The following is a 15,110-nucleotide window of genomic DNA, read 5'->3' on the forward strand; positions in this document are numbered from 1 at the left end:
TTTGCCTGCATAATTTGTGGTGGCATATGAAACAAGTGACAACGTAGAAGCACAATTGGCAGACATTTACACTCTAAACAGAAAGTGACTGAGCAAGAACCTTCATTGAAGACAGGAAGTGTTTTATCTGCAGGATCAGGTGAAAATAAAGAAAATGAATGCAGCAACCGCATCTAAGGACTAATAACCTGCAATATATTACATTTCTGCTTTTGATATACTTTAACATTGTTATTAAGGCCTGGTTCTCACCAGAGCGTTTTTATATGCGGATCCATGCATGCGAAAATGCGGCAGAACACACATTATCATGCAAGTCAAAGGCAACAACTGTTCACACCTTAGCGTTGGTTTGCGCACAGAAAACCGCCGTTGCGCGAAAAGATGCAGGAGCTATTTTGAGGCGAATCCCGTGCAGTTTTGCATCTTCATGCAGGGAGAAATCTCATTTAAAATGCAAACACCTAGGTGTGAACCTAGCCTAAAGGTTGAATCTAAGTCTACATTAAAGAATAAGTGAACTTTTAGAGATGCACACTTACTGAGATCTGGCGCCCAGGTCCCCAGTACTTGTTGATATCCCATGGTGAAATCCTGGTCTGTTGGGGGCACCTGTGCAGTAGAAGTCCAATCGTGCATTTCTATCTCCCACATGCGAGATGCAGGGAGACAAGCCCCATACACTTCTATGTGGCTCTAATGCACAAGCATGACCAGTAGAAAGAGATATTCGGTTTGGGATATAAACGCAAGGAGTCCTGGGTGCTAGCAGAAAGGACTTAAGGTACTTTTATTGCACAAATTGGAGGAGAGGAGACTTTTACGACTCCTTTGAGCAGCTCATCCCATTCACCCTGTTGTGTACTTCCCTGGTAAGCCTAAGAGAAGCTATTCCAGAATCAGGAGGTAGTGACACATATACATAAAACCTGGCATCAGTGCTTGATTGAAATTAATATACAGATGCTCCATTACAACTATTATTGTTTTAGGTGGTACATGCCCACAGTTCCCCCCCACACCGCCCAAAAACCAAGCCATACTGATTTGACTAATGCTTCACCATTTCCTGGTAGTGTCACAGTTTGCCTACCCCTTCTGCCTCCTATGCATACTTATTGGCCAGTGAGGCCATCATAGTGTTGGCCCAATCGGAATGTATAAGGGGAGGGAGAAGGGAAGCTTCAACACTAATCAGGAAATGTCAGTTTTTCCCACACATGGGTCAGCAACTCAGCATTCAAGTGGAATGGTGAGAAAGCTGCTGCAAGCAGGTGTAGCTGTACTTGGCCACAGTTTTATTTTATTTTTTTCGTAACCAAAACATTTAGTACACATGAGAATGTGTCCCAGCCTAACCCAAATCTGCTGAACCAACCTCACCCAAATCTTATTAGAACATTCAACAATGCCAAAAGACAGTGCTCCTCACCCTTTTTATCGTCGCGGACCGGTCAACGCTTGATAATTTTACCGTGGCCCGCTGAGGGGGGGACGTTGATTGTTTGTTTATATTTTAGATTGTTTTGATTTAATAATTTTAATTTAATTGTATTTAAACATGCCTTCAAAATAAAATACAGTTACACCAAAAAATAGTACCATTTGATCCACGGACCGGACGAGACTTGACGAATGTGTGATTTTAACATTTGATTCTGGAATGGATGGAGTTTCTTGAACAAAAACCACAAATCGGCGTTAGCATTTAGTTTCCATCCAGCGCCTTCAATTTTTTTCATCACTACAATTAGAAAATTGAACAAACGTTCCGAAGAACTTCGTCTGGTGTATTATAAGAGTAAGGCTTCCAAAAGGGAATCAAAATCAACAATCAAAATGCTGAATTACTGCACCACCTTTTAAAAGAGACGTTAAAAATCGCAATATATCTTTTTTTGTCTTTGTTAAAGGCAACAAAGACAAAAAAAAAACCAAACTCTATCACATGTATTTTAACATGCATACTACAAATTACACACACACTCTTTGACATTTCAACCAATGTTAAAGTACAGGGAAAAGAGAAAAGGCAATGTCTTATTCCATGAGTTGTCAATGTCTGGAACAAAGAATCACTGGTCATGCAGTGGAAAATCTCGTAGATTGCCATTAATAACTAACAACGAGAAACAGCTATCAGTTGTTTACAGAACTTAAAGAAAATAAAAAGTGAGGTGCAGAGAGGAAATTTCCGTCATGGGTATATATTCCTACACACCCACCAATGCTTGAAGCAACCACAACAGCTGTGCAAGAAGACTGAAGATTATTCTGGCACTGATGCAATTCACTCACTAAATGCACTTTAAATATAATTGTATTAGCTTTAAAACAATCAAAAAGAAGCCCTTTTTCAAAAGGTATATTCAAGTTTGAAAAATAACATGGCAAATAATACACAGACAAAGCCTAAGTGCCCAGGGCAATGTTTTGGTTTTTTTACCCCATGAAGTGTTAAAAGCTGAAGTTAAGGCAGATATAAAAAGACACCATTATACTGTATGTAGCCCTGTGATCCTTAATGCATCATCGATTTTATTGCAGGTACCTAAATTTGGCTTGGTATCTTTGACCTGGACTCTTGAAGTCCTGTAGAGCAGGGCTGGAGTGTGAGAGGAAGCAGCAGAACAAGAAGCATGCTAGTAGAACTGCTGGGAAAATCGCTGGATTGAAGATGAATTTTGCAGCAAAGTTTGGTTTTGTTATTTTGCATCTTTGAAATGACTATTCACATTTATCTGGTTCTCTTTGGCTGAAGTTCTGCTTTAAGCAATGGAGGCAACCCTAATGTGTAAAAAAATCTTTTGACTCCCAACATTTTGGGTACACCTAATTCTGAGCTTACCCTACAGTCTCCTCTGTACACATCTGATCAATTATATGCTTTTTCCAAACCCCAGGAAGCATAACATGAAGCCTAAGGTCAAATAAACATTTAGTCTTTACGGTTCTTGAAAACAACAAGCAGATACTAATATATGCAAAAAGGTAACAGGCAGAAACCCAAAAGGCAGAAATTAACATTCACTGCATTTAATGCAGTAAAACCACTGAAAGCTGGTACCTGATTGGGCGTTTTTGGTGTTAGAGTGACAACAACGTTATTTGCACACCTTCCAACCATGAAGAATACAAAAAAATGATTGGTTACACCCACAATTTCGGTTTTTCACCATTTATTTTTCTGTATGCTGGCTTTTTAAAATATGAAAAGCAATTATTTTGAAGTTGGGTAAAAGTGTACTATAAGATTTTTGGAAGTCAGACAGAACATAGACAGAGGTGAATCCATTAGACAAAAAAGAAGGACAGCTGAGGAGGAAGGAAGACAGTTGTATTTGGTTACAAAAAAAAAAGAGGAGGGGAAATCCTATATAGTCATACATACTATACTTATCATAGGAAACCTGCCTTGTGCACCCTGGCTTACATCAAGAGTGTCAATCAGACCTTCTATAATTCAAAAGGCATCATAACCCAAATAAGAAAAGCAAGTAAACCTGAAAACATACATGGAATACATCTCATGCTGTCATTGCTTCCTTTCAAAGACATTATACTAGTAGTTTATTATACAAATCTAAACATAATGGCACATGACGCCTGCTTAAGCCACTTGCTTAGTTCCACCCTTGTGCTGACTTCAATCCAAGGCTGCTGTAAAAAAAATAATTAAAAAAAAACCACCTTCCCACTGTTTTCTTTCATATTTGTATAGACTAGTTCAGCAACTTGGGGCAAAATGAGCACAACAAATTAACGATGCTTGCTGAATGACATGGGCTTTGCCAAAGCACTTTGTATAATTAACAAACTGCCATTTCCTAAAATAAAATACTAATTTTCAATTTTTGTTCATCCATTGATGCATCTTAGTGCTGATGATCTATGACCTGCCAGCTCCTTGCAACCACCTAAATTTGAACATTGGTGCTCATATTTTTGCACACCATTACAATAATGTCTCAACTACTATTTAGCTGTATTCTGTAAAGCACAAGAGCATAATAAGCAGGATATATATACAGTAATACCTCGGTTTACAAGTAACTTGGTTTGAGAGCGTTTTGCAAGACAAGCAAACATTTCTGAAAAATGTTGCCTTGATATACAAGCAAATGTCTTGCAATAAGAGCAAAATTTTGTAGAAAAACATTTTATTAAAGCCTTCAAGTCAAGGCTGTAAAAAGCGGATCTCCAAAAGTACGCCTTTTAGCAACAGCAGTATTGCTTTTAATATTGTGGACTCAAAGCACTCTCAGACGTTTCATGTCAGTGGAAAACCGCAGAGGCTTAAATACAGGATCCTTCCCTCACAGATGGCACTGCACTTACTATATTAAAACCACGTGCAGTTATTAAGTTTTACTTTGACATACATGGAAAACAAATGTCACATGTTGGCCCTCACAACGGCTGTCTGCCAAAGCCCACCTTAGAGCTGGCAATTACTCCTGTTCTGTGAAGCAGGATCTTAATCTAGCATGCAATGCAAACTTCAGCCGTCTATGACCCAACTATTAATTCACATGATGCAGCTCTGTTTAGGTGATTTGGAGTAATACAAATAACAAAAGTAATAATAAATAGCACAAATATGACTACTTTAGTGTAGCAGTTTGTGAACTTGCCCCGAGCTCATCTGGCTTATTATTGTGAGGATTGTTGTACATGTAAACTGCAACAACAAACTTCTCTTGTTGTTAAATATACCATTAATAGAATCTGGTTATATCTGCTCGGTAAATGCAGTAAAATACCGGTTGATCCTGCCAAAAATCTAGTGAGCTTACAATAGCGCGGCAGAGGTAGGATGAACAGGAAATTATTTGTTACCATTGTTCCCTGTTCTCTCTGTGAACTACAGAACCTCTCAGGCCTATTTTATGGAGATGAGTAGAGGGGGAGATGCACTTTAGTCCTAACACACTTCCTGTCCTAGGGAGACGAGGCTGCTCCTTCATAGCTATAGAACAGTGAATGATCATCATCAGCCTAGGACCAAAGGCATGTCCCTGGCAGGATCACAAAGGTAAAGAAAAAAAAAAAAGCTTAAAAAAATTAAGCTAATGCAGCCACCACATCCAAGTGCTGGTAAACTGCAATATAATAGGATTTTACTACTCACCATAAAATAATTTTCTTGCAATCTATTGAGGGACACAGTAAGCATGATCTTAAACACAGAAGGGTGGGAACTGTGGCTCTCAATGGACTAAAACATTTAAAAAATATATATTACGGTAATAGTAAAAGAACTGCCTTAACCTCCCTGGCGGTAAAAAAAAATTTTGTTCACTTTTGAATCTTCCGCCGGTTCCGCACCCCTGCGACGCGGACGCTTACAAGGGACGGTACCTGGAAGACGGATGCCAGCATCGGCCGGAGGACACAGCGGGGCTCGAGGGACAAGGTAAGAGACGCGATGTGTATTCCCGAGTGCGGCTCGGGTTTTACAGCTTATGGTACAAAAAATTAACCCCGAGCCACACTCGGGAATACCGCCAAGGAGGTTAAAGACCTTTTTCCTGAAGCTGGCATCAGAGGTGACACAGATTTCACCTGGTAGAACTTAGAGAATGTGCAAACAGAAGGCCAGGTGGCAGCCTTGCAAATCTGGGTGACTAAGCCCTGAATCATGGTCTTCCTGAGCCACCTAGAGATGGTGGAACAAGAACCTGATGCCCAACTGGAATGACAAAAAAGAAATCTGTCTTTCCGAAAGAAGTATTGCCTGAGTTAGAATTGCAGAGCACAAACTACATCTGGACAATAGAAGAAAAATTCCTTTTGAGTAAAACCTGGACAAAGTGATGGGAGAACAATGTCCTGGGTTAAGGTGAAAGGAACAGACTACCTTAGACAAGAAGGAAGTCCTGGGCTGCAACACCACCTTATGCAAGACCAAAAAGGGGTCTTTGCAGGATAAGTCCACCGGTCTAAGATATCAATGGAGTTGTAACTTACATAAAGCTTTGAACTCCTGGTGTTCTAAATATGATTGGTTCAGCATTATCACTTGAGTGAGTTACAAGCTCCTCCACAGTGTATTTCTTTCACTTCCCCATGCAGAACAGAGTGGAAGGGAAGAAAGGGTAAGTACATGCTGCTGGAGAGGAGTAGGGGACAAAGGCAAAGTAAAGGTTTGCTTTAAACTCCATACAACACATATCAAATACCAGTAATATTTTATGGGTTCCATCTGTTTCAACCTAAGACTTGGCAGATGACCTTAAAACTCTACAAATGTACCTTTATTATGGTTTTGGGGCGTCTTTTCACATAAAGTCTTGGTTTTTCAACTATAGGAAGAGGAGGAAGTTTTCGCAGTTCTTGCAGTACTGCTGCAGCAGCCCTCCTCTTTGCAAGCTTCTTGCTGTTCCCTTCTCCTTCAGCAGTGAATTCTCCCACTGTCACCCTGGTAACAAAACTCTTCATGTGCGGAGGGCCACTTTCCTTGGTCACCTAGGAGAGAGAAAACAAAAAGTCCATGTTAGCAAATGTGCAATCACAATCAAAACTATCTTTAATCTGCTTTATTGCAAGTTGGCCCAAAAAAACTAGATACAGGCAATCCCCGAGTTACGGACGTCCGACTTACGGACAATCCGTACTTACGAACGGGGTCCACAGTTCTCCTAAATGTACCGGCAGCCAGTTAGGAGAACTGTGGCTGCAGCGGCCTGTGTCCTTTCAAATCCCCGCTGCTCTCCGCGCCTGTGTTGGCGGAGGCCGCGGGGACACAGACCGCTGCCCCACTTGCCTCCGCTGATGTGCCGGGCTCTTCTTCAGCCGTTCCGTTGGCTTCCCCGGTCCGGACAATGTACCGCGCTTCGGGTAAAAAAAAGCGCGACAAACGCGCGTTTCCGAGGGCCACCTGGCTGTATCCCAATGGATACTGCAGCAAATACGCCCCAAAGAAGCTCCTGTACTTCTACAGCGCGTTCTTCGCGCTGTAAAACGCCCAGGTGGGAACCATGCCCATAGGCAATCATTGGTTTTCACATGTTGAGCGTTTTACAGAGCGTAGGAACGCGCTGTAAAACGCCCAGGTGTGAACCAGGCAATGCAGGCAGACTGGCAGAGGTATTGCCCAGCCTTATACACCCAGCTCAAGTAGGGTTTGTGAGGGGAAGAGCGGCGATATCATCATCACATATCAAAGAATGGGCGAGGACTTTCCCACCCCGGATCTAGTGGAGCACATCGTGGAGGGCTACAACTTAATACGCAAACTGGTCACTAATGAAACTTGGAGGGAGACCCAGTTTAAAATAATGCACCGGGCCTATGTGGCATACTTTCTTCCGGCGGGAGCAGAGGAGCAACGACTCATATCAGTGTGCCCTAAATGCGGTCTCTCCCGCCCCACGTTGGCTCATTGCCTATGGACGTGCCCGTCAATGGGACAGTTCTGGACAGGCGTTACTACATACATAGCTACAGTCTTACGGTGGACACCGATACAGAATCCTCTGCTGTATCTGTTCAGCGCACCTGAGTATTCCGGAGTAGACCCTCACTGTTCAACCCAAAGGGGCAAGGATTGGATGCATCTTTGCCTATTGGCAGCTCGAAGATGCATAATGGGAGCATGGAATAAGTCCTCCACCCCGCCAATCTCCAGCATCATCACGGAATTGAGGATCTTGTTCCTGAGGGAGAAACTTGAAACTGAAATGCATGTTGATGCACTCACGGCTAAGTTCTTCAAACGATGGAAATACTTCTTAGAAGCATCGTATGATGAAACGGAATTAGCGACAATAATGCAACCCTTCAAGTACTCGAACTGGTATCTCAAGGCAAAACTGACAGTGAGCTTGGGGGTCCTGGAAGTGCCCTGACACGAACTGAGGCTTTAGTGATAGTTTACGGCTAGACAATAGCATAGTGTATGAAACAAAACAAACAAAAAAAAAAAAAGAGTAGTAACTGGCATGTTCCAATAGCATTCAATAACTAACGCAAGAGTGGCAACCAGCTTGGGAATAATGGGAATGTTGAGATGTTTAAGTTTGATATTTCTGGTACAATTGTTGGGGTTACTGTAAATAGCCTCATACTGTGTACATTTTATGCTGTGGAAGAAAAAGCCGAACCCCCTGGGGTAGGGCCGAGAAAACAGAATAAAGTTTGTTTTAAAAAAAAAAAAAAACCCCAAATATGTTTTCTGAAACTAGAGATCCTTTAGAAGAAAGTACCCAATATTGTAAATAAGTGAGGCCTTAAAAGCTTTTACAGCTCATAAATTTAGAGTTAACCATAAATGATGGCCCTGGAATTTCTGCTCTCACTTGGGCCGGAATCAGCTGAAATACAAGTCATGCATGGCAAGCTTTAAACTGTGACAGGGAAATAACAAATAAGATAAGTCACCTGTAAGAGATTCAGCTAATTACAGATGTTCACTGGTGACAAAATCTGGCATGAACCTGGACAATTCTGACTGAACATATGGGGAAAAATGGATGGATAAGTAAACTTTCTGAGGTTTTAATTTTAATTTTAAAACCACCGTCTGTCTCGGTAGGGAGATTTCACTTCACGTTTGTTGATACAGGTGGTGCCGATGAGTCGTCCCACACCTCAAATTTGGGCAGATGCAGCAGGTATCAGGATCCCCGTAAGGCAGTTACATTGGGCCAAGCAGGATCAATGTAAGTATGTAGAATACTTTATAACTGGTGTTTAATGTTAGATTCTGACTAAAATATTTCAATAAAGCAGAACTATTGGGCAAAACTGTTCTTATTCCTTGCAGTGGGGTCACACTCCCACACTGCAAGGGTTAAGTGCTTGTTTTTGTCTAGGTGCTAAAACATAAAAACTTTATACTCACCCAATCCTCGGAGCCCACATTGCTCCAAGACCTCTGTTGCAGTGGTCTAAGGTCCCGTCGAAAGTCACAACTTTCTATAAACAGTGTATAGGACGTGAGGACACCAAGTGACATACCATCGCAGCAGTGGAAGGAGCAGACAAGCTGAACTTTTTTTATTTTAGCACCAAGACCAAAATGTGCAGTTAAGAACAGTTTTGCCCGGAGTTCTGCTTTAATATTTACTGAATGTGCACCAAGTTTGCAGAATTCCCAAGAAAGATGTAAGGTACAGCTAAAAGCAAGACAGACTGTAACACAGGAATGCAATTACCATGGAATGTGGCTGTCTGCACAATGAAAACAGAAAAAATGTCAGACATAGCCAACTGACACTTAAGAGAAAACATTTTTTGTCTATTCCTAGAAAATGTCATTGTATGTGATCAGAATGTGGAATTTGCGCAAGTCAAGTGACATACGTTTTAAACAATCTATAGAAAATGTAAAGAGTGTCTTCTTACTATCAATCGATAATACGAAATCACCTGCACTCCACGCAGTGCACAGACCCTGAGTAAGAGGTCGGTGCTCGAAGTGACAACACGGATGGCGCCGTGTCAGATACAGTTCATAATAGAAGTCACCAGCACTCGATATGTGCAAGAAGTAAAGCACTTTTTATTAAATTGTCACTATGTCGCCCAGAAAAAGGGACCCTGTGTCGCCCAGAAACATTGGCTGTTTGACGCATGTGACAATTGAATAAAAAGTGCTTTACTTCTTGCACATATCGAGTGCTGGTGACTTCTATTATGGTCTTCTTACTAGCAGGTACACCTTCAGGCCTTGAAAATATGAGCGTCATTTATAAAACTTCTTCACAAAATACCATTGTTACACTTCCAAGGAACAGTTATGTGAGATCACTCTCACACTCTCTCTCACACTCTCAAACATTCACTTTTGCATGCCCATGCCAGTGCAACTGAATCAGCCAGTTCAGTAGTTGGCCCTTGGCTGGACAGCCATATAGGAGGAGAATGGTACCGAAACTTTGGTACTACATGCATGTGTGATTATTTTTATGCTGTGTGATTATTAAAGAGTGCCATGTGTTCTACTCATCTACTGTTTGACTGCTGTCACAATCTTGAACAGGTCCCTGTCCACAAACTACACAAATGGAATCCTCCCTCTCCATCGGGAGCTGCCCGATACGGCCATGAACACAGCATAGAGCTATACGTGCTGGCCGATTGCTGTGTGAATGAGCCCTAAGAGTAAGAACTTCCTGAAATGTGGCTGAATTTCGCCTTTCCCTATGAAGATTGGTGAGATTGACAAGCAATGTGGTGCGCACCCAGGGCAAAATATTGCTGAAACAAGTCTATGGACTTCTTATACACCATTTATATGATGTTTCAACATATTCACTATTACTAACGATTAGTTATGATCTAAATGCTCACAATTGCTGGAATACAGCGCAAAAAAAAAAAAGCACAGCATGTCTGTTTTTTTTAATAAAACGTCAAAAAAAAAGCTATATCGAAATGTTTTAAATGATCAATATTTTTGAACAACAAGAAATAAACCTGTCTCCAAAACCTGTCTCCAAGAGAATTCTATTTCATCTTAATTTCACATTATACATGTAATTGGGGGCGGTGGACTTCCCTCCAATCGATCAAGCAGCAGAGACCCACCATGCCGGTCCTCTGCCCACACAGGGGACAGCAGAGCTCTATAGCAGTCTGAACGCTTGTATGTAAAACGGCCATCACTGGATGTAATCATGGCTGCAGCAGGTATAGTATATCCGTTTCAATTGCCGCCGCTATTCTACAATGGGCGGACAGTAAGCACTTACTTACAGACAGCTTTAACAGGAGTTGGACGGACAGCTTCCTTGAATTTGTGATAAGCTGGGGCTTGGTGCGAACCCAGTTGGGAGACAGGGACAAAGCATCATCACCCTATAACTAGAAGTTCCTGAACAAGAAATCTCATGGCAGGGTCACCAGATATTTTTAAAGCTTAACTCTGGCCGTGAATTTTTTTTTTTAAATAATGTAAATATATTCCTCAAGAGCCACAAAAGATATAAATCCACTTAATGTGCACCAAATGCCTTTGCAAGCCCAGGTATCAACTTGTAAAAGTAGCTGTGACATCATCACTGTGCTGCACATAGCCTGTGCAGATAGCAGAGCTGTGTGAGGCATCCAGCAGGCCTACCCACTACAGGATGCCTGCAGGAGAGGACTACAGGAGGAGGATGATAGAAGATCAGCAACCCTGCATAAGCAGCAAGAGCAGCATTACCTAGTGTTAGAGGCAAACTTTCACATTGGGTTACTACACAGATCTGGAAGAAATACACAAAGCTCACCAAGAATCAATGAACAAGAATACACATGCCTCTCGTCACTTTCTTATCCTGGAGTTTAGTGTAATAATATTGCAAATTACTTTTGTAACAATATTAACCTGTTAAAGCTTATAGAACATTTGAATGATTGCAATTACACCTAGTCTAATACCACTCACATCACTATGAAAGTTGCTTGCACACAATATCCAGACATAAAAAAAAACTACAATGAAACCTTGGTGCTAAAAATTGGTGCCAAGTATTGAACTTCCCTCCCAGTGCACTGTTAGGTTAAAGCGGACCTTTACCCATATCTTTAAAATAACAAAAACACACCTTTAGAAATGTTTAGTAATGACAATCTACAAACAATATTTCTGTTTTCTTTCCCCCCTTTACTCTTTTTCTTTACTCTTTTTCTGTTTTTCTACACCATCCCGAAGACCAGATCACTGACTATTGTCAAGATTTGACAGAAAATTCCTTTCTAAACTTTTTCCGCCGCACATGGCCAATTGATGCCCATTAGGGTTGCCACCTTCTCTTCAAGCCAAACCCGAACACTGTAGCGCCTCGCGGCAATTTTTTGGTAAAGTACATTGTGCATGTATTTTGTGAATAAAATAACATTGGAGGTAATCACAAAGATGCCAGTGTGCCACAGATCCACAGATATACAATTTGTATGCAGTGGTGTACTCTGGTTTGGGGCCGCCCTAGGCAAGACGAAACTAGAGCGCCCCCCCACTTAATCCGCAGGATCTCAGGGGGGCTGTGCAGGATCTGTGGTGGGCTCTGCCATAGAGCCCACCACAGATAGAAACCAGGCTGCCTAGAAAAAAAAAGTGAATACAGCTTACTAGCCAATCAGGAAGCTGGACAGCACGTCATGGCCAGCCTTCTGGCTTCCTGATTGGCTAGGAAGTTGGCTTCAATTTTTTCTAGGCAGCGTGGCTTTCTGAGCAGGAGGCCGGGATGCGAAACCTGATGTACCACCTGGCTTCCTGATTGATTAGGAAGCCGGGGGGCATGTTACGACCCGCCTCCTGGCTTCCTGATTAACATATACGGGTGGCAACCCTAATGCCCACCCACCAGTTCCCCATCAAATGTCTGTTCATATTTATCCTTCCAGCCTTTGGCTTTTGGTTGTGGCGTTTACCTTGTCCTTTTTTGTTCTTTGCCATGTTTATTAAGGGCAGATTACTAGCTCTCTCATTACTTCCTGGATTTCTGGCACATGTGACCATGCACATCATGCACTGTGACTAGGACATGTGACCATGCACATCATTTCAGGGGAAGAAAATGCCTTTGCCAGAGATCTCATGAGATTACCAATGAGATTTCCCAGCAATGCTCCGCTGATGACAAGCCAATCTCAGTGTGCATTGAGTTAGCAAACTGAAGTCATTTGCACTTTCAAAGCAGGAAGTGAATGTTCTGCAAGTGTAAGTATTCCACAATCACAGCATTTTACACCTGACATGTCCATGTTATTATTAATCATCATACATAGAGGGATGCACTGGAAGAATTTGAGTATAAAGGTTGCATTAAGAATGATAAAAGCAATCCATTCTATTCACCCCAGTGCTCATAGAACTTAAATGTTTGTAGGCTTTGTTGTTGTACTATAGTTTAGTTGAGGTGCCAGGGAGTGAGTGGCACACTGAACTTCCAGGTAGCCATGTACAGTACGTTTTTTGTTTCTAATCATCTGTAAACCTTTCTAGATGATTTTTTGTAATCATTTAACTGCAACATAACACCATCTAGGCTGTTTATATTATACATACACAGGGTACTCTTATGAATCCTCTGCTCTAGGCACATAGAGAACACTGCCTTTACTCCTTTCCTACAAAATCACAGCAATAAAAAATGTTTTATAATGTATCAAACACAATTCAAACCAGGATGTCAAGAATGCCAATATGTTAGTTTTTGGCCTCCGAAAATTGGCGTGGTTGATTTGGGTGCTGGCATTTCAGCGCCAGAGATTTCAGAACACAAATATTTGGAACCAAGACCCTTTGTATTTCAGCACACTCTAATCACACCCAAAAAAAACAAACTAATAGTCAATTACAGAACCTTAAAGAGAACCAGTCAATGGCCATTTGTAATCTAAATCTCTAGTGTTTATTTGTACCAACAGTGAAGCTTTACCTCTCAGAGATGGCTATTCTTCATTATTTACTCTCTTTTTCATAGCAGATGAATAAGGTCATAAGGCAATCATGGTCAGTGCTAGTCAAATACTATAAAACTGCCATTCAACTGTCCCAGGCATGAGACAAGTCAGCCTTCACTGAGGCCTTACAACCTCACACAGAGGTGACATTTCCGCTATAACAAGCAGGGAATACAGCTGAATAATAGAACACATATTTATCCCTGAGGAGTAAGGCTGCACTTAAGAATTGAGATTCAGATTCTTACAAATGCAGATTCCTGACATGCACAGTTGCTACCTTCAGGAGACAGGACACTGGCAAACAAAAGCCGTAAGAACGATCTTTTATAACCCCCTTTGATGCCAAGAAACGTTTTTTTCACAGTCAAAAATGCAATTATCTTAAGAAAAAGCAGTCCAAACAAGGTGGGCAACACGGCATACAAAATGCTATTTGGCCCATGTAGTAATAAGAGCATCAACAGAGCGCTACCTAAGGAACCTTACAACCAAAGCGGGCATCAGATGATGCCTGAACATCCACCTGGTAAAACTTAGCAAAGCTGCCACCTGGTCAGACATCTTGGTATAAACCCGAAGTGCAGTGGACAGACCAAAGGGATGGGCAACAAATTGGTAATGAGTGCTCACTGCATAACACAGGAAGCATTGATGCTCTGGGAAGATGAGGACATGTAAGTAGGCATCTTTGATATCCACGGAGGCCAGAAAGTCCCCACATTAAAAGGAAGCAATGACTGACCAGGCAGATTACATGCATAGATTGTGTACCCGGAGGAAGGTGTTGAGAACCTTAGATCCAGAATGGGGAGAACACCCCCACTGACTGTGGTAACTGTGAACAAAGTTAAAATTTTAAAAAACACAGGAGGTAAATTTGACAACATGAAGTGGGTGACTTAATAATCCAGTTAATAATACACAAAAGCCAAAAGAAGCCCCCCCTCAAGGATGTCTGTGACATCCTTGAGAAACAAATCTAGTAATTCGTCAAAAGGGTCCCGATCCAAGGGCATGTGCAATTAGTGCTTTAAGCACTGCTCTTATGCAGCTCAACATTTACTCCAAGGGTAAGTACCAAAGGACCAAAAGGAGACCTCTGTCTAGGGATGCGCCGACCTTTCGGCTGAAAATTACTATGGGCAATATGCTGATAATATCAAAACAGCTGAAAATGTGTCTGAAGAGAAGGTGCATCCCTAACTTCCCTTCTCCCCACTTGGCGCCGGTCTGTGTCCCCTCGGATCCCCGCTGCCTCTGCTGTCACAGACGGGGGAGAGCAGCAGGCATCCAAGGGGACACGAACCAGCGCCAAGTGGGGAGGAAACTGTTAGGAGGCCGAGTGGGGCAGTGGAGGGAGGTGAGAGCTGTCAGCTTTTAAGGGAGGCCAAGCTCTCCACCTGCACTTCCCTGCTCTGCCTCCTGTGACAGACAAGTCAGTAGGGAGAGCGGGTTACAAGCACTCGGTGATCACTACTGTTCGCGAGGACATGGTATGTTTATGGTGTCCCCAGTAATGAATGAAAAGGAAGTGCTGTACAACACTTACTGCTCATTCATAATTGTGGCGTTAGCAACTGATACCATCTCTATTTATGAATGGACAGGAGCATTCAATATAGAGGTTTCCTGTTAATTCATAACAGGGGCTGCAGAAGAGCATTTATGACTCTGTATCCTCAATTTCGTTTTCTATTTTAAAAGGGAAA

The 15,110-nt window shown here is 42.0% G+C and overlaps 1 protein-coding gene across 4 annotated transcripts in view; it reads right to left on the minus strand.

Moving 5' to 3' along the window:
• STAU2 (staufen double-stranded RNA binding protein 2) overlaps positions 1–15,110 on the minus strand; it is a 219,266-nt gene that overhangs the window by 115,641 nt on the left and 88,515 nt on the right. For all 4 annotated transcript variants that reach the window (XM_018569180.1, XM_018569179.1, XM_018569178.1 and 1 more), the window contains one exon: positions 6,256–6,468. In XM_018569180.1, the coding sequence (XP_018424682.1) occupies positions 6,256–6,468 (213 nt within the window). The remainder of the gene's footprint in view (positions 1–6,255; positions 6,469–15,110) is intronic.

This window comes from Nanorana parkeri, unplaced genomic scaffold (genome assembly GCF_000935625.1).
Source record: "Nanorana parkeri isolate BGI_ZX_2015 unplaced genomic scaffold, ASM93562v1 scaffold1296, whole genome shotgun sequence".
In the NCBI taxonomy this organism is placed as follows: domain Eukaryota; kingdom Metazoa; phylum Chordata; class Amphibia; order Anura; family Dicroglossidae; genus Nanorana; species Nanorana parkeri.